At 43.3% G+C, this 19,865-nt stretch overlaps 1 protein-coding gene across 1 annotated transcript in view; it reads right to left on the reverse strand.

The window, feature by feature from the left end:
- TCN2 (transcobalamin 2) overlaps nt 1-19,865 on the reverse strand; it is a 47,434-nt gene that overhangs the window by 25,893 nt on the left and 1,676 nt on the right. Inside the window, exons 2-3 of the mRNA XM_040345424.1 lie at nt 4,411-4,480; nt 48-225 (exon numbers count right to left, since the gene is read on the reverse strand). Coding sequence (XP_040201358.1) covers nt 48-225; nt 4,411-4,477 — 245 coding nt within the window. The 5' untranslated portion in view covers nt 4,478-4,480. The remainder of the gene's footprint in view (nt 1-47; nt 226-4,410; nt 4,481-19,865) is intronic.

A 19,865-nucleotide genomic window follows, 5' to 3' on the forward strand; every position in this document is an offset into this window, starting at 1 on the left:
TACATCCATAAAACATAAAACATGGTGTCGAATAATTACTCTGTTACCTGCTGCAAAGATCCTCTGGCTTTAGTTTTTGAACGTATTCATTCTCTCTTTCCAGATTGTGCTCTTCAGAAAGACGAAGTCCAATATACACACTGGGATTGGCCTCTTCATCATGCGTTACCATCAAAAGTTTTTGATTTATTTCTCTAACCAAATGTTTTTGGCTTTCTGGTATTTCTTTATAGAAAAATGAAGAACAAAAAAAAAAGTCAAGACAAGAACCAGTGCAAATTAGTAAAACCTCATTCACAAAGTACATATCTACAAGTTAACGAAAATTGTAAGGCAGCCTAAAGAGACTCTGTTAGCTCGCCCATTTAGGAAAAAGTGACAATGTTTGCTTACAGTGGTTCTAAAGTCTAATGCTGCGTACAGACTATCGGAATTTACGACAAGAAAAGTTCAATGTGAGCTTTTGGTCGGAAAGTCGACCATGTGTAGGCCCAATCGGACATTTTCTGTCGGAATTTCCGACAGCAAAAATTTAAGCTGGTTCTCAAATTTTCCTACAGGAAAAGTTCTTGTCGGAAATTCTGATCATCTGTATGCAATTCCAATGCACAAAAATCCTACGCATGCTTGGAATCATTGAACTTCATTTTTCTCGGCTCATCGTAGTGTTGTACATCACCGCGTTCATGACGTTCGGAATTTCGGACAACATTTGTGTGACCGTGTGTATGCAACACAAGTTTGAGCCAATATTCAGTCTGAAAAAAAGCCACGGTTTACTTGTCGGAAATTCCGATCGTGTGTATGCGGCATAACAGTTGTTTTACCTTATTGCATTCCCTGAATTAAAATAAATCTAACTATTCCCTCTACATCACACCCTCCCAAACACTTACACGAGTCCCGTCAGCTATCTAGCGCTGTCCTGGCTTCAATTCCTGGTCTCATAGGAGACACAGGTAGCCATAGGCTCCTGCTCCTGTCAGTCAAATACTGTTAGGGGGAGTGGTCATGCTGCACCGTGTGCGTCCATGGATGCACACAATGCGGCTTGGGAGCATGCCCGTATGGGTGCTTGCTGTGGGGGAGAATGAGTGATCCCACAAGAATAAAGAGTGGTCAGCGCCAACTGGGGACTCCAGAAGAGGAGGTAATAGACTGCTCAGTGCCATTGCAGGCTTTAATATCTTGAATCCCACTCCAGACCACCTTATACTCACCCAGCTGCTGAAGTGTGCCAAGTGTCAGCCTAGAGTAAGCTGTGAAGATACCCCTTCCTCCTGTGACAGTTGCACCTAGACTAAGCATGGTATCACAAGAAGACTACATGCTCCTTCATACCTAAAAGCACTTGTTATTTTGTGGTGGCTGCGATGGAAGGAGCAGTAGGGTAGCTGAAGGTAAAATTGAGTGTACTCAGAGGCGTTTATGACATTTTATTTTGCTAAATCACTATGTAACAGCCAGCTGTCTTATATATATTTTTTAAAGTACTTGTTTTTACTTATTACATTCTCTGCTGCATATTAGCACCGCTGATCTCCTGTAGCTTCTAAGCAGCTACTTTCTGTCTACATGAATGCACTCCAGCATTAGCTGCATGGCATTTTTTCAGGATGAGTTTCCTGGTGGTGAAAACATTGGACCAATGACTGTGAAATAAGTGTCAGAACATGTGGGATTTTAACAATTAGATTTACGTGTACTTTAAAGCAGCTTAGAAGTAGCACATAAGCAGCTGAGATGGTGGTTAAAGTAGGTCAGAAACACTTCAAAATGGAACTCAGAAACATCTAAAATACATTGGATTCCACCTGAAATCACACTCAGCATATCAGTACTATGTAACCATTCTATTAGGTGCACAACACTTTAATGAGTCCCGATGTTCGGTAACTACACAGATGGAGTCGGAGCATTGACTTTTATGGTTTTATGGGCAACACCACAAGAGGAGGACAGTGCAGCAATCAGAGTACAACCAATCACAGTACATCCAATTGAATGTAAAGAATAACCCTGTATGTGACAGCATTATGTCATCTTCAAAATGTATTCAATATTTATACAGGTAAACCAAGTCCTTGAAAGGGAGAGGTTGTCTGGTCCCATTTATGAAGTAAAGGGGAGACCAAAAGCCCTTTGGGTTATGAAGAAGATGAAAACTTGACTTGACCTTTACAATTAAGGAGGAATCAGCAGTTAGGAAAAGCAGCCAGCTGGGAGTGGGGCAGATTATTAATGGTACATTGTAATGAGTCAAGTCAAGAGTCACGTGGTTGCTTTTTGCTGCTTTCTCAAAATGACTTTGGAAGTCATGTGTCGGGACAGGTAGAAAATAGACCATGTAACTGGCCGAGGAGAAATGCGGTCCTTCTAGATGTGAGAGTGTGGGGCTCTGAAGTGTAATGCGGCCTTAAGTCTGAGAGTGTGGTCTACCCACACGAAAAGTTAAAGCTGAACTCCAACTTTTTCACTAGAACTGAATGGAATGATCAATCCCAGCATAGATCTGTACCATGATACCATGTTGCTTTGTTGTCTGCAGATACCCTGATGTTCTGGGTTTAGTTGTGGCTTTGTACCATGTGACACTCTGTATATCCTGCTGATAGACTCTGTCTATTCCACAACCACTTCCGGCAGCAGCTGGAGTATAACACTCCCCTTTGTAGTCTTCAGACTCTGCAAATGATGTAACTTCCTTCACAGCTCTGCTGATTGGTGGGATTGAATACGTCTCAACTAGCATTCAATCCCACCCAGTCACACCTACAGGAAGAGTCAAAACCTCCCAATTCCCGCCTTAAGGGTTACAGCATTATTCAAGAAGGAAACACTCTTATACACAATCTGTTTTGAAAGCTAGCTGTGCTATTGCTGGGCAGGATTGAATAAATCACAATTTGAATTTAAACCTCCCCAGTTAAATATGCCGACCAGTGTGAACAGAGAGAGTCCCACCCCTCAGCCACCGCCCTCCTAGAGCCCTGCTCCTTGTGAAGTGATTCATTTGCATATGAAGGAAGCACCTTCATATTAACCTCCCATAACCCTTCCTCTGTAGTCTTAAGACCTGTACACATGGCCAGGAATCCCATCTGTTTGAAAACCGTCAGTTTTCCTGACGGGATTCCTGCCAAGCTTGCCTTGAAAAGTCATGTATAGACACGGCCACACAAAAGACCCGCCGTTCTTTTGAATGGCAAGAACGCAGTGACGTCAAAGACTACGACGAGCCGGCTAAATTACGTTCTATGCTACCGCGCATGCGTCAAATTATTATCAAGCATGCACAGTTTATTTCCCCTTTAGGTAAGCATACAGACGACTGGTTTTCTTGGCAGGGAACACTCTGCTGGGAAAATAGAGAGCAGGTTCTCTATTTTTTTTCGGGAAAACTGCTAGGGATCATACACACGGCCAGGATTCCCGGCCAAAAGCTCTTCTGGCAGTTTTCCTGCCGGGAAAACCGGTCGTGTGTACGAGGCTTCACAGTAAGCCATTATTCTTTGGCATGTTGTAAGACAGGGATGACACAGGAGGAGGTATGACACATTTACACCTTTCACTACCCACATAAAGGCCCAGAAGCACAGACAGTAACCCTAGGTTCCACTCCATCAACTCCCAAAACTGGTACAAGTGACTCCCATAGCCCGCCCTGAAACTACAGAGGCTCAAAAGGATCATGGGGCATTTAGTATCAGGTCTGGAAAGAGAGGGAAACAGGAAGTCAGAGAACTCTGAAACATAGCCAGAAGGAGGAGTGACATCACAGACACAGAAACCTGCTTTATACAGCTAAAGGAGGTAAGTTGCACATAAACTGACAGTGGGGTTGTGATTCATTTACATGTACAATGCATCGGTTTTCGAGTTCTTTCTTAAAGTGGAAGTCAATGCAAAATCTAAATTCCCTGCATCTATAGACACCAGGGATCTAACAATAACCTCTCTATCCATGTAAAGAAAAATTAGTATACTTACCTTTTTTGGAATCCGATCTGACCCGCTCCGACCAGATCCCATGCAGAGCTGTTGACCTGCGGCTTCTCTGTGTAGGCGGGTGCAGAGGAGACGAGGACAATGGAAGCCCCATAGCAACTCTATGGGTGATGTCACTTCCCATTCATTTCACAGCCGTTGTCCTCTGTGTCCTCTGCAGAGCCTCTGGCGCTGGAGAACGGGTCAGAGCAGGTCAGATCAGCTTCCAAAAGGTATGTATACTGATCTTTTCTTTTAAAGGAATGGATAGGTTAGTGTTAGATCCCTGGTGTCTATAGATGCAGGGATTTTAGATTTTGTATAGGCTTCCACTTCCACTAATGGCTTGTAGTACTCCCCACTGACCACTAGGGGATAACCTACTAACACGTTCACCAAAATAAAATCAGCTATTTTACTCACCAAATACTTTCCCTTGAACAATAAAAACTTGCATGGAGATCACCAGGACCAGCCAACTGAGAGCCATGATCTGCAAAAAGAGCTACATTATTAAATTAAAATACTTGTACACAGTTTTCTGCTTTTATTAATGTGACCTTGTCAACACAGTATCACTTGTATTTAAAGCATACCTACTAAGAAAAGCACATCTCTGGCAGCCTGCTGCTTACCTGCAGCTGCAAGTTTTCTAAAGTTCCAGGTGTATGAAATATCTGCTCCTACACTGCATGCTGTGGTTCCTTCTGATGACTCATACATCACTACAGGCCATGCAATTGGGAAAACCGTTTGTCTGCCCATCCAACCAGCGGAATACTTGCAGTGGCTGGGGAACAGCAAAACAGCAGTTTCACAACACATACTGCTGGAAAAGTATATTATTACTTGTTTTCGTAAGAATGCTTTGAAATATGAGTGAGCCTGTCATGACAGCGCCAATTTAGTGGCGCTAAATTACTTTAAAAGATGGAAGCCACACTATGTGTATTGGGGTATAGGAAAGTACGGGAGGAGAAGAAGAAGAGCACCACAATTGTAATATTGAGATGCTTGTTTCAAGCCAGAAAATTAATAGCCATGAGATGGCAGGCGACAATACCCCCGGCAGTAAGGAAATCGATCAGGGTAATAAATGAGACGATTTGCAAAGAAAGAGAAGTCTACATAAAAATAGATAGTCTTAAGGAATTTGAGGAGATGTGGAAGCCATGGCTGGAAAAAGGGAGTGTCCCTCTTTAGAGGGTAAGGCCTCGTACACACGATAGGATAGCCAGAGGACAACGGTCTGAAGGACCGTTTTCATCGGTCAAAACCGATCGTGTGTGGGCCCCATAGGTTATTTACCTTTGGTTAAAAAAATAGGAACTTGCTTTAAAATTTAACCGATGGATTGCTAACGATAGGTCAAAATTGATCTTTAGTAGGCACGACCATCGGTTAAAAATCCACGCATGCTCAGAATCAAGTCGACCCATGCTTGGAAGCATTGAACCTTGTTTTTTTTTAGCACGTCGTGTTTTACGTCACCGCGTTATGACACGATCGTTTTTTTAACTGATGGTGTGTAGGCACATCAGACCATCAGTCAGCTTCATCGGTTAACGTAAGACAACGGTAATTCAGACCGTTGTCCTCTGGCTAACCTATCGTGTGTACGAGGCCTTAGAGTAATAGTAGGGTTGGAGAATGACCAAAATAGAATATCTGACTGAAAAGGCACATATTTTATAACTCAGTAGAGTCATGGTTATTGTAGCCCTGTGATTTAGCTGGGGTAGGAGAGACAACCGGGTGAGTGAATTGCTCTATGAAACCAATGGTAAAGAGACTAATGGAGTAGTATTAAGGGGGAAGGAATAGAGGGCGGGGGTAATGAGTAATAGTATAATTGTAATATCGGAATTAGGTAAAATAATATATAGACTTCCTGACCAGGCTGTTTCTTCTACTCCAGTAGATGTTTTTCCTTTCTTTTTCAGTATGCAATATAAAGTGTTCTCACTTTTTGTATATCTACTAAGATTATGATGCATATAAAGGAATAATTTTTTCCTTTTTAACGAAATGTTAATATTTGAATAAGATAAAAAGAATAAAGAATGAATATTTAGAAGATGCCATACTTGTCTCAACATTTAGAAAAATAAATTTGAATAAAAAGTATCGATAAAAGTAAATTTATAAATAAACCTTTCATTGTACATCATTTGTCACGCATTTATAAGCTGTCATGTAATCAAACTGTTCTTGGGTATAATTTTCTTACAAAAGTAAATAAAAATAATGAAAACAGAAAAAAAAAATACTTTAAAACTAGACTTGTAAAATCAATAAATAGCTTTAAAAAGTTTACTTTATTTTCTCCCAATGGGAGTAAAGCTAATATATAGTCCAGTGTCTGACACCCTATATAAAAAGCATTCTTACCACTGAATCTTTCTTTTTGATAGCACATAGCTTATACATACAAAACAACAGGAGTTGCACATGGCTTCTGTTTTTTCAGTATTTTTTCTGTGTTCATGGCTGTTTGAGAAGTATGGACTTTAATAATTATTCTTTATTTATTTTTAAAGTTGCTTAGATATGATGATGCAAGTCAACATTTAATAGTGAGATTGGGTGGTAGTTTACCCAAGTTTATGGGTCCTCACCAGGTTTGGGGAGCATGATTGCCTTTGAACATAATGGGGTAGAGGTGATTGCTCAGTTTGAATTGGTTGAATAATTTGATGAGGACAAGTGCTACCACATCGCTCAATTTATTTAAAAAAAAATAGGGCAGAGCCCCATCAGGAGCGGGATGTTTTTGGGCGAGATAGAAAGGGGTGAAAGAGCATAGAACTGATTTTATTACATAAAATGAAATAAAAGATCTGGCACATCCAGCGCATGTGACGTTCTTTATGGTCTGGAAAACAAGTATAAGTCCGTACAGATACATTCCACTCTTTTAGCCAGATTCAGGTAGGGGCGCGCATCTTTAAGGCGGCGTAGCGTACCGTATTTACGCTACGCTGCCTTAAGTCAGAGAGGTAAGTACTGTATTCACAAAGTACTTGCCTCCTAACTTACGGCGGCGTAGCGTAAATGGGGCCAGCGTAAGCGCGCCTAATTCAAATGAGGATGAGGGGGCGTGTTTTATGTTAATGGGGGGTGACCCGACGTGATTGACGTTTTTTATGAACGGCGTAATGCTCCGTCCGTGTACATATCCCAGTGTGCATTGCTCCAAAGTACGCCGCAAGTATTGGTTTCAACGTGAACGTAAATTACGTCCAGCCCTATTCACGGACGACTTACGCAAACTACGTAAAATTTTCAAATTTCCACGCGGGAATGACGGCCATACTTAACATTGACTAGGCCAGCTATTTGATGGAATAACTTTACGCCGGAAAACGCCTTACGTAAATGGCGCATCTTTACTGCGACCGGCGCATGTACATTCGTGAATCGGCGTATCTAGGCATTTACATATTCTACGCCGAACTCAACGGAAGCGCCACCTACCGGCCAGCCTAAATATTGCACCCTAAGATACGACGGCGCAGGCTGTCGTATCTTAGCTAGGTTTAAGTGTATCTCAGTTTGAGAATACACTTAAACTTACAACGGCGCAGATTCAGAGTTACGTCGGCGTATCTACTGATACGCCGGCGTAAATCTTTCTGAATCTAGCTATTTGTCTATTACTAGTTGGCGAGTGTTTGAATAGTCTAGAGCCGCCCTCAAAAATTCACTTATTTGCTCGCATTTTGCGAGTGGAATTTAGTCCAGGGCGAGTGAGAAGCAGAACCAGGCTGACAGTTTCGTGGCTGAAGCGATCAGCCGAAGGACACAGAGAACGGCTGGACTGCGGTGGCTGCAGCTCTCTCCTTCTCCCCCTCTTGTATCACACAAACAGCTAGGGCCGCCATCAGGGGGGGTACAGCCAGTACCGATGTAAGGGGCCCGTCAGAGGACTTTCCCTCTACCAGCAGTGTGTGCCGCCGACAGCCTGCGTGGCACCCGTGTACTATGGAGGAGGAGGAGAGGAGAAAGTGTGACTAGCATTAGCAGCCCCGCTGGCTGCAGGACCGTCTTTACCGTACCAAAGTATCTATCATCTGAGCCTGCTCTGCCTGCGATTATCGGAGATGCAGGCAGCGGAAGCAGACGGTGCCAAGCCATTCTTTCCGGCAATATGCCGGGGGGGGGGGGTGTACCACTCACGGCGACTCCTTAATTTGCTCAAGCAAGTTCTTAACTAAGGCAGATTTTCTCTAGCTAAGAACAGTTGCTCTGCTTGGGAGTTAGGCTGTAAGCGCTCGCTGCATAGCCTGTCAATTTGTGGGAACCCCGTCCAACTCCGCCCCCTCCAACCCTGCCCACTCCAACTCCCTGCATTGCCCGCAGTGTGCAGAGAATCTGCGAGCAGCTGGGCGGGAGATTTACAAGTATAGCTGCCTAAGCCGCCCAAGGGGAGGCAGCCTGAATGGGGGAGGCATAATTGGTGAGCAATCCTTTTCCACTTGCTCTGCCCCTCTTCTAGCCCCCCCCCCACACACTCTCTCTCTCTCTCTCTCCTCTTTCACCCCCAATTTCCCTCTCTCCCCTTTTCTCTCTACCTCTACCCCCATTCTTTTTCCCCCCTCTCACTCTTTCATCTATCTTTCTCTCATCCTCCTCCCCCCCCTTCTCCACCTCTCTTCCTCCCTCCTATCTCTTCTCTTTATCCCCCTCTATTTTTTTCTCCAATCCTTTTGTCCCCCACTCCCACCCCATGGTCCCCCCAACAATCTCTCCTTTTCCTCAGTCCTCACCCTCCTCTTGTCTCCCTCTTTTTCTCCCTCCTCTCCATCGCCCCCCCATATATATATTTTCTCATCCTTTCTCTTGCCCCCCCTCTTATCCCCCCCTTCTATTTCTCCCCTCCTCTCAATCTTTCTCCTCTCTCTCGCCTCACTCTATCTTTGCCCCCTCTACCTCCCCCCAGCGTTTTCATCCCTCCTTTTCTCTCTTGTTCCCATATATCTTTCACCTCCCTCTTTTCCTTTATTCTCCTTCCTCTCTCTCATCCACCTTCTTTCCCCCTCGTATTGCCCCTTCCTCTTTTAGTTTCCCCCCCTCTCTCTCTCCCCACCAACCCAAACACTCCCCCCCTTCCCTTTCACCTCTTTAGCCCCCCCTCTCTTCTTTTGTCCCCCCCCCCCCTCGTTCTCTCTGTCTCTCCATTTTTCCTACTTCCTCTATCTCCTTCTCTTCACTCTCTCTCATATCACCCCTTTCCTTTCCCAGTCCTGTCAGGGTTTGCCAACCTTATTCACCACCTCCCCAATGCAGGATTTCAGCCTGTCCGTTTCCGGGTAGCCTTGGTATTAGAAGCGGCATAACATCAAATATCATGATGTCTAATATGTAAGTCATCTCAAACTGTATTTACCACTTTAACCATGACAACTTTTCGCTGTGGCACACATAGCCTCTAGCAACAAATCAGTGAGCCACATTGTGTGCTGTAACCTCTAACAACCAGTCAGTGAGCGTTAATGATAGGCTGTAACCTTTGGCAACCAATTATGGTAGCTGCCAGATTTGCTGCAGTAAACAGAATTTTAAGTGTAGCTGCTATCTATTGTATGTCTCAGAGCACCAGGGTGATCTTTATCGCGGGCCAAAAGGAGTTTGGTTTTTATGAAGTGGGGTGGAGGGTGGAGAGCGAAATTTCACAAAGGGGGGCCCAAGAAAATGTTTGCCCAGGGCAAAGTAATGCAGCAATTGATGGGGCACAGTAATGCGGCAATTGATGGAGCACAGTAATGCAGCAATTGATGGGGCACAGTAATGCTACGTTGATGGGGCACAGTAATGCTACAGTGATGGGGCACATAAATGCTACAGTGATGGGGCACAGCAATGCTACAGTGATGGGGCACAGTAATGCTACAGTGATGGGGCACAGTAATGATGCAATTGATGGGGCACTGTAAGGCTGCATTGATGGGACACTGTAAGGCTGCATTGATGGGGCACTGTAAGGCTGCATTGATGGGGCACTGTAAGGCTGCATTGATAGGGCACTGTAAGGCTGCACAGATGGGTACTGATATGCTTTATGTTACTATTGTTAAAGTTGTTAATATTTATTTTTGGAACTTAATTCTGCTTAAAATATTTAACAGTGTAATTTTATGAGATAATTTACAAGGGCGTGTTTAGGGGCGGACTTAGGGGGGGGCAACTGGTGGCTAGTAACTCTTAAGGCCTGGCTAGTGGCTCAGGACTTTAAATTTTGAGCCCTGGTCTAGAGGCCACGTTTAATTTTCCTTCAAAGAGTGCTGGGGCAGATCCACGTACATCGGCGCATTGTTGCGGCCAGCGTAGCGTATCTCTGATACACTACGCCGCCCTAACTTACAGCGTAATTTCCTTATCCTCAAAGAATTTGCACCGTAAGTTACGGCGGCGTAGTGTATCTTTGGCGACGTAAGGGCGCGCAATTCAAATCAATGTGATGGGGGCGTGTTTTATGTAAATACGTTGTGACCCGACGTAAATGACGTTTTTTTTAACGGCGCATGCACCGTCCGTGAGGGTATTCCGAGTGCGCATGCTCGAAATTAACCCGGAACAAGCCAATGCTTACGACGGTGACGTCATTCTACGCAAATCCCTATTCGCGAACGACTTACGCAAAAAATTCAAAATTCGACGCGGGAACGACGGCCATACTTAACATTGAGTACGCCTCATATAGCAGGGGTAACTATACGCCGGAAAAAGCCGAACGCAAACAGCGTAAAAAAAAGCGCCGGCTGGATGTACGTTCGTGGATCGCCGTATCTAGCTAATTTGCATACTCGACGCGGAATTAGACGGAAACGTCACCTAGCGGCCGGCTGAAAAATGCACCTACGATCCGACGGCGTACTAAGACGTACGCCTGTCGAATCGAGCCCAGATGCAGTCGTATCTTGTTTTGTAGATACAAAACAAAGATACGATGCGGGAACTTTGAAATTACGCGGCGTATCAATAGATACGCCGGCGTAATTCTTCTGTGGATCTGGCCCTGCTATGTGTTCTTTATTCCAACGCAACAAGTGTTTTGCTGTGATGAGATGGCGCAAATGACTGTTTTATAAGCTTCCTATAGTGTAAAAGAAAAAATAAACTAAATGTTCATTTAGGTGAAAATAGTAAACCGAGTGCAGCCTTAAAGTGGATGTAAACCCAAAAAATTGTTTTTTTGTTTTTGATGTCACAATGTAGAGTATAAGATTCCCTATCATCTGTGCCCAGTCTTGCCACACAGAGTTAATCCAGCGCTGAGCAATCCTCTTTTAATGTTAATTTTCACTGAACAGAATTCCAGATAAAAACTTGCCAAATTATAAAGTCCGTTTCTCTGTTCTTGCTTTGTGTTGCAGGTTATTTACATATCTAGAGCTTGGACATGTTTATCATATGTTATGTTATGTTTATCATAATATGAGGTGATCCAAAGTTCATTGTATATTACCAGGATATGTAAATAACCTGTAACACAAAGCAAGAACAGAGAAACAGACTTTATAATTTGGCAAGTTTTTATCTGGAATTCTGTTAATTTTCACTGAACATTAAAAGAGGATTGCTCAGCGCTGGATTAACTCTGTGTGGCAAGACTGAGCACAGATGATAGGGAATCTTATACTCTACATTGTGACATCAAAAACAAAAACATTTTTTTTGGGGTTTACATCCACTTTAATGGTTGTAAAGGCAGGTGTTTTTTTTACCTTACTGTATTCTGCATGCTGCTTCCCCCCTAGCCCCGCCTATACATACCCGAGCCTAATCGCAATCCACGACGAGGGAGCAGGGGCAGGGCCAAGACCCGCTCTGTGTCTCTTATGGACACACATGGCAGGGCTTTCAGGAGTGAGCAGGCATGAGCGCCCTCATAGCAAACATCTTGCTATGGGAGCACTCGGCAGGAGGAAGAGCCAAAAGTTCTAGCGGGGGACCCAAGAAGAGGAGGATCGGGATTTATCTGTGCACGACCACTGCACAGAGCAGGTAAATAGAACAGGTTTGTCATTTTTCAAAGGAAAATTTTTTTTTACAATCACTTTAAGATCTTCCAATATATAGGAAAAATTGACAAGGGAGTCATTTAATTTCCAGGATGAGGTGCGTGGCTTATGTACCAATGAATTGCACCACATGAGAATCGGATTGTTGTCTGACTACGGGACTGTCAATATAGAGATGGAAGAAATATGGGGAAGAAAAGAAATGGAAAAAAGATCTGATCGATTCTAGAGAGGTGAGAATGAGGGTGGGAGAAATGTGCGTAATCACAAGAAGTAAGGTGGAATTCACTCCATGCGTCGATGAGCCTGTGTGACTGTTGTAGGGCAGCAAAAGTCTGAGAAGCTAATGATGAAGTTGAAGTTTGCGAGGGAGACAAAGTTATAATAAAGTGAAACTTTACCCATACCAGTTTGATAACAATTAATGTTCTTAAAAGAACACACATTTTACATTAATAATTATGCTACTAAAATTACTATGTGCTGTAAATTGCCTCCAGCATTGCTTCCGTTTCTTCTGAATGAAGACCACCATTTTGTTGAAGTCCAGAGCAGTCACTTCCTTAATGGAAACTCTCTCCATCTCCTTGGTCTCAAAAACTAGACGTCACTTTCTTCAAATAAAATATGTACATTTTCAGCCTTGATTTTATGTCTTAGCCTTCTTCTTTAACTGAGCCAACAGATGCTTTACAGTGCTGAAGTTCACAGGCTGCCCATGAGGATGAAAGGACAGAATGTCAGGGAGATAAGATACTGTCCTTGTAAGTTTAACTCTTTTGCGACAGTACAAACTCTGGCATCAGAGTTTGTACTGTTACTTTTCCCCGCTTTTCTTTTCTCCCTCCCTAATCTGTGTTCCCTCTGCACAGTCTGTCATTCCTGCTGTCTTCTTCCCCCTTCAGCAACAGTAAATCTTAAAGTGTTACTAAACCCACAACAGTAAAATCAATATGTATATGCAGAATAGCATGCTGGTTATAATCACTGTGGAAACTAAATGGTTAATCCTCTGTATTGTGTAAAAAGGCTGTTTGATCATGTATGCACATATCCTGCCCCCTGGACAAGTCTGGATAAGACACAGTGGGGCAGATTCAGATAGAGATACGACGGCGTCTCCTGATACGCCGTCGTATCTCTGAGATCCGACGGTCGTATCTATGCGCCTGATTCATAGAATCAGTTACACATAGATCTCCCTAAGATCCGCCAGGTGTAAGTGACTTGCACCGTCGGATCTTAGGCTGCAATCTCCCGCTGGCCGCTAGGTGGCGTTTCGTGTTTTACTCGCAACGAATATGCAAATGAAGATTTCCGCCGATTCAGAAACGAACGCCCGCCCGTCGCTTTTTTTTTTACGCCGTTTGCGTTTGGCTTTTTCCGGCGTATAGTTACCCCTGCTATCTGAGGGGTATCCTATGTTAAGTATGGCCGTCGTTCCCGCGCCGAGTTTTGAATTTTTATGTCGTTTGCATAAGTCGTTCGCGAATACGGATGGACGTAATTTACGTTCACGCCGAAACCAATGACGTCCTAGCGACGTCATTTGGAGCAATGCACGCTGCGTCGCATGTGCAGTTAAATCCCACTAGCTGTGGAATTTGAATTCCGCCAGGGGATTTACGATCCGCCGGCGCAAGTTTTGAGGTAAGATCCGCTAATCTATCTGAATCTACCCCAGTGTCTGGAGTCAAGCTGCACATGCTCAAGAGTGCATGTGATCAGCACAGGGCCAATCAGAACTGTCCAGACAGAGGATTAGGGGTCTTAAAGCCTCATAGGACATGTTATGGTGGAAATAAAAACACCTCCTACAAGCTTTACTAGGAACATGACTGCTATAAACTGCTGATGAGAAAAGGTATTTATCAGTTTAGATTTACTAAAACAATTGTATTTCCAGGTTCTGTGTACTGTGGGAGACCAGATATAGTGAATGCAGGATCTGGGTTTAGGAACACTTTAAAGTTGTCAGCTGATTGGCCTCTAGGCCGGGGCTCTAATTTTAGACAGTGGCGAGAAGAGAGAGCAACTGAGTGCATTGCTGGACGTTAAACCGTATAGGCACTTATTTTAATGTTTTCATACTGTATCTATACCTGCAGAAGAGATTGTATCAGGACTTGATTTGCTTACTAAAGTTCCACTTTAAGAACCAGATTAAAATTCCCATATAACAGTAGAAAATTCAGAATTTTTCATTTTTACAGGTGTTGGTAAACACAAGCCTTATTAATCAATTTAAACCCCACCCTCTGCCCCTGTTCACCCTTCTCGCTGAACTTTAAAAAAAAAAAAATTAAACTGGAGGTTCACCCGATTTAACAAGTCAGCCTTAAACACACAGGCTGACTGGCTGTTACAACAGTTCGCTGTCCAAAATGATTAAAAAATGCTCCCATACCTTATTGCTGACATCTTCACCAGGCACTTCCTGGTTTCAATCTCGCGGGAGTGGGCGTGTCGCTTCGGCTGCGATCGCAGCAATGATTCCTGGGAGCACAGCGTGACGCTGCCCAGGAGATCATTCTCTATACCTCAGCAGATGTAGTCTCGTGTGATTTCAGCACGTCACATGACTCTTCCAGCCGGTCATGTGACGAGGGCGGATACAATTCCGCCATTTCCCCTGAAGCAAATCCAGGAGGGCTTCAGAGTGCCCACAATTAAGATGGAAACGTCCATCTTTCATTTTTATAAAACATCCTTTCCTGGACAATGACGATCCTGGCGGCTAGAAGAATGGCTCACGAGGGTAGCAGATTGAGGAAGGTAATAGCACAAAAACGATAAAAAAAAAAAAAAAAAAAGACATTCCCGCAGAACCCCCGCTTTAAGTTATTTGTATGTTTTTAAGGGGCTCCCATGCTGGGAACTGTAGTCCTTACTCTTGGAGAGCAGTGATTATGCAAGTATGAGCTCACAGAATTGGACTGACACCATTCGACCAGGAAGACTGGTGGGATCTTGTAGTGGAGAAGAAATATTGCAGTACACAGTTCCAGATTGGCCAAAATGGAAGGATTTAAATTATTTTACTTGCTGGGCCATAGTTTTTTTTTTTTTTACTTTCAAGAGGGTGGAATTGGACTTCTGGGCAAGGGTATAAATGAAGTCCAGCAAAACCATTACAATGCTGACTACTTTTTTTTGAGAGCACAGTACTTTTGACTAGGAATAATAAGACCAAATTAATCATCATCATGTTCACACTAACCCCTATTGAGGTCTGTTACCGAAATGGGGGATGTTTTCCTTCTTTCGATATCCAGTTCCTAGTACAAGGACCTTAATGGACCTATATCATTTTTGGGCGACAGAGCATTCCTTTGGTGGTATTTAGTCAAAACTGGGGTTTATTTCGTTTAATATATAAAAAGGAGAAAAAATTATTAAAAAAATTATAATTATTTGAAAAAAAAAATGTTACATTACTTTCTGTTCCAAAACATAGCAAACAAAAATGCCAAGACAGTAAGTATGAACACTACAAAAATGACCCCCATTTTGAAATGGAGGTACCACAAGGTGATCCCATTTTTTGACAGAATTTATTGGAAATAAAGAAATATATAATTTGCTGAATTTCATGCACTGATACACAGTGTTACATTGTACAGACTGTCAGCAGAATACATAAAGGCACAGTCAGCATTTGTAAAGGGAAGTAGTGGGGAAAATGTGCAATAGCTGCAATAAACTGTGGCCTTTGACTTAACGAACGTACTGACCTGATTTTCAGTTTGTGTCATCCTGCACTCAAGTGTCAAACAAGGCAATAGAAATGTATTGTGCACACATACAGTGCCTTGAAAAAGTATTCATATCCCTTGAAATTTTCCACATTTAGTCACGTTACAATCAAAAACGGAAATGTATTTTATTGGGATTTTATTTGATAGACCAACAAAGAGTGCCACATAATTGTGAAGTGAAAGGAAAATTACAAATAGTTTTCAACATTTTTTTACAAATAAATATGTGAAAAGTGTGGTGTGCATTTGTATTCAGCCCCCCTGAGTCAATACTTTGTAGAACCACCTTTCGCTGCAATTACAGCTGCAAGTCTTTTTCGGGATGTCTCTACCAGTTTTGCACATCTAGAAAGTGCCATTTTTGCCCATTCTTCTTTGCAAAATAGCTCAAGCTCTGTCAGATTGGATGGAGAGTGTCTGTGAACAGCAATTTTCAAGTCTGGCTACAGATTGTCAACTGGATTTAGGTCTGGACTTTGACTGGGCCATTCTGACCCATGAATATGATTTGATCTAAACCATTCCATTGTAGCTTTGGCTGTATGTTTAGGGTCGTTGTCCTGCTGGAAGGTGAAGTCTAAAGTCTTTTTCTGACTCTAAGGCCCCGTACACACGTCCGAGGAACTCGACGTGCCAAACACATCGAGTTCCTCGTCGAGTTCAGTGTGGAAGCCGCCGAGGAGCTCGGCGGGCCGACTTTCCTCATTGAACAACGAGGAAATAGAGAACATGTTCTCTTTTCGGCCCGACGAGTTCCTCGTCGGCTTCCTCTCTGAAAAGTGTACAGCTCCGACCGAGTTTCTGGCTGAATTCTGCCGAGAAACTCGGTCGTGTGTATGGAGCCTAACAGGTTTTAATTTAAGATTGCACGTAATTTAGCTCTATCCATCTTCCCATCAAGGACTGCCGCACTCTGATTGGAGATTTATTGAAACAAAATAAACAAAGGATATAATCCAAAGCTGTATAACATCCAAAAATTCATGCAACACTGCAATCAATGGTAGAAAGTGGACATAGGGGACAAAAAGCTAACATGTTTCACATCATGGATAGATACTTTGGGCCAGATTCTCGTAGAACTCCGGCGGCGTAACGTATTTGTTACACCGCCGCAAGTTTTCAGCGTAAGTGCCTGATTCTCAAAACACTTACCTGTAAACTTGCGGCGGTGTATCGTAAAGACGTCCGGCGCAAGCCCGCCTAATTCAAATGGGGCGTGTACGTGTACGAACGTTCTGCGCATGCTCCGTTCGCAATTTTCCAGACGTGCTTTGCGCAAAATTACGTTGCTTCGACGGGTTTGTGAATGGCGACGTGCATAACGTACTTACGCCGTACTTACGCCAAAAAATTTTTTTTTTTAAATTCGAAGCGGGAACGACGACCATACTTTAAACATGGCTGGTGTAAAGTTAAGCAATGAAAACGATTGCTTAACTTTGCAACGGGAAAAAACAACGTTACGCACGCGAGTCGGTTCGTGGATCGCCGTAAATGCTAATTTGCATACCCGACGCTGGAAAACTACGCAAACTCCACCCAGCGGCGGCCGAAGTATTGCAGCCTAAGATCCGAAGGCGTACGAAGCCGCAAGCCTGTCGGATCTTAGCCAAAAGCCGTCGTATCTGGTTTGTGAATCACAAACTAAGATACGACGCGGCAAATTTGAAAATAGGCCGGAGTATCAGTAGATACTCCGGCGTATTTGTTCTGTGAATCTGGCCCTTAGTCATCTTAGACTAAGCATCTATCCATGATGTGAAACATGTTAGCTTTTTTGTCCCCTATGTCCACTTTCTACCATTGATTGCAGTGTTGCATACATTTTTGGATGTTATACAGCTTTGAATTTTATTTCAATAAAATCGCCTATCAGAGTGGGGCAGTCCAGGAACATTTCTTTTTTCCACGGATCAGCGCAGAGTCTGCACCTGTCAGTACTACAGGGCGGGAGCACAGCATAGGTCGCAGGGCTTGGAGAGGTACTCTTTTCCATCTTCCCATCAACTCTGACCAGCTTCACTGTCCCTGCTGAAGAAAAGCTTCCCCACAACATGACGCTGCCACCACCATGTTTCACAGTGTGCAGGGTTAGTTTTCTGCCACACATAGCGTTTTGCTTTTAGGCCAAAAAGTTAAATTTGGGTCTCATCTGACCAGAGCACCGTCTTCCACATGTTTGCTGTGTCCCCACTTGGCTTCTCGCAAACGGGACATTGTATAGCTTTCCTTCACCTATGGCTTTCTTCTTTCCACTCTTCCATAAAGGCCAAATTTCTGGAGTGCACGACTAATAGTTGTTTTGTGGACAGATTCTCCCACCTGAGCTGTGGATCTCTACAGCTCCTCCAGAGTTACCATGGGCCTCTTGGCTGCTTCTCTGATTAATGCTCTTCTTGCCTGGCCTGTCAGTTTAGGTGGACGGCTTGTATTGATAGGTTTGCAGCCATATTCTTTCCATTTTCGGATGATGAATTAAACAGTGCTCTGTACGATGTTCAAAGTTTGGGATATATTTTTTTTTTTATAACCTAACCCTGCTTTAAACTTTTCCACAACTTTATCCCTGACCTGTCTGTGTTTCTTGGCCCTCATGATGCCGTTTGTTCACTGAGGTTCTCTAACAAACCTCTGAGGGCTCCATGGAACAGCTGTATTTATACTGAGATTAAATTACACAAAGGTGAACTCTTTTTACTAATTAGGTGACTTTTAAAGATTTTAGCTAGGGGTATCAGAGTAAAGGGGGCTGAATACAAATGCACACCACACTTTCCACATATTTATTTGTAAAAAATGTTGAAAACCATTTATCATTTTCCTTCCACTTCACAATTATGAGCCACTTTGTGTTGGTCTATCATGTAAAATCCCAATAAAATACATTTATGTTTTTGTCTGTAACATGACAAAATGTGGAACATTTCAAGGGGTGTGAATACTTTTTCAAGGCACTTTAGATGCTGGTATAAATGAATAAAAGGCCAAAAAAGCTCAACCTATTTATATAGAGTGGACAAATTCTGCACTGCCTACTGTATACATAGCGAATCACATGAGTCTATACTGCCTTAACTTATGGTCTAATGTGCATAAACAATTATATGGACATGCAAAACCGCACCAATTTTAGATAGAGGCTGGTTTTAGGGCATTTATCGAAAACCCGAGCACTCTGATAAAACCAGTTTAAAACAAAAAGAGACAGTGTACAAATTCCATGCAGATTGTTCTCCTGCTGGCAAATTAACCCTGGCTCCAGTGCTGTAAAAGCAAGAATACCCAACTGTTACTAAGCTACTATTATATTCCTAGTTTGAATAGAAGCACATGATTTGATTAACTTTATAGCGCCCTACAAATTCTGCATACCCAGTGGCACATTCAGCCTTTTAAAGTTTCCAACCCCGAATTTGTATTTGCCATAGGGTTTCACTCCTCTTGATGAAACAGGGATGGCTTTGATGTTCCACAGGGACCATCACCATATTGCAAAATACAAAGGGCCAGATTCAGGTAGAAGTGCGGCGGCGTAACGTATCGTAGATACGTTACACCGCCGCAAGTTTTCATCGCAAGTGCCTGATTCACAAAGCACTTGCAATGAAAACTACGCCGGCGGCCTCCGGCGTAAGCCCGCATAATTTAAATGGGCGTGTGCCATTTAAATTAGGCGCGCTCCCGCGCCGGACCTACTGCGCATGCTCCGTTTCGTAACTCCCGCCGTGCTTTGCGCGAAGTGAAGTAATTTTTTTCGAACAGCGACGCGCGTAGCGTACTTCCGTATTCCCGGACGTTTTACGCAAACAACGTTAATTTTTAAATTTCGACGCGGGAACGACGGCCATACTTTAGACAGCAATACGATTGCTGTGTAAAGTTAGGGCAGGTCAAATAACGACTAAAATTGCGACGGGAAACTTGACTTGAAAATCCATCGTGGATCCGCCATAACTGCTAATTTGCATACCCGACGCTGGAATACGACGCGAACTCCACCCAGCGGCGGCCGCGGTATTGCATCCTAAGATCCGACAGTGTAAAACAATTATACCTGTCGGATCTTCGGGCTAGCTATGCGTAACTGATTCTA

The sequence above is a fragment of the Rana temporaria genome, chromosome 1 (assembly GCF_905171775.1).
Source record: "Rana temporaria chromosome 1, aRanTem1.1, whole genome shotgun sequence".
NCBI lineage: Eukaryota > Metazoa > Chordata > Amphibia > Anura > Ranidae > Rana > Rana temporaria.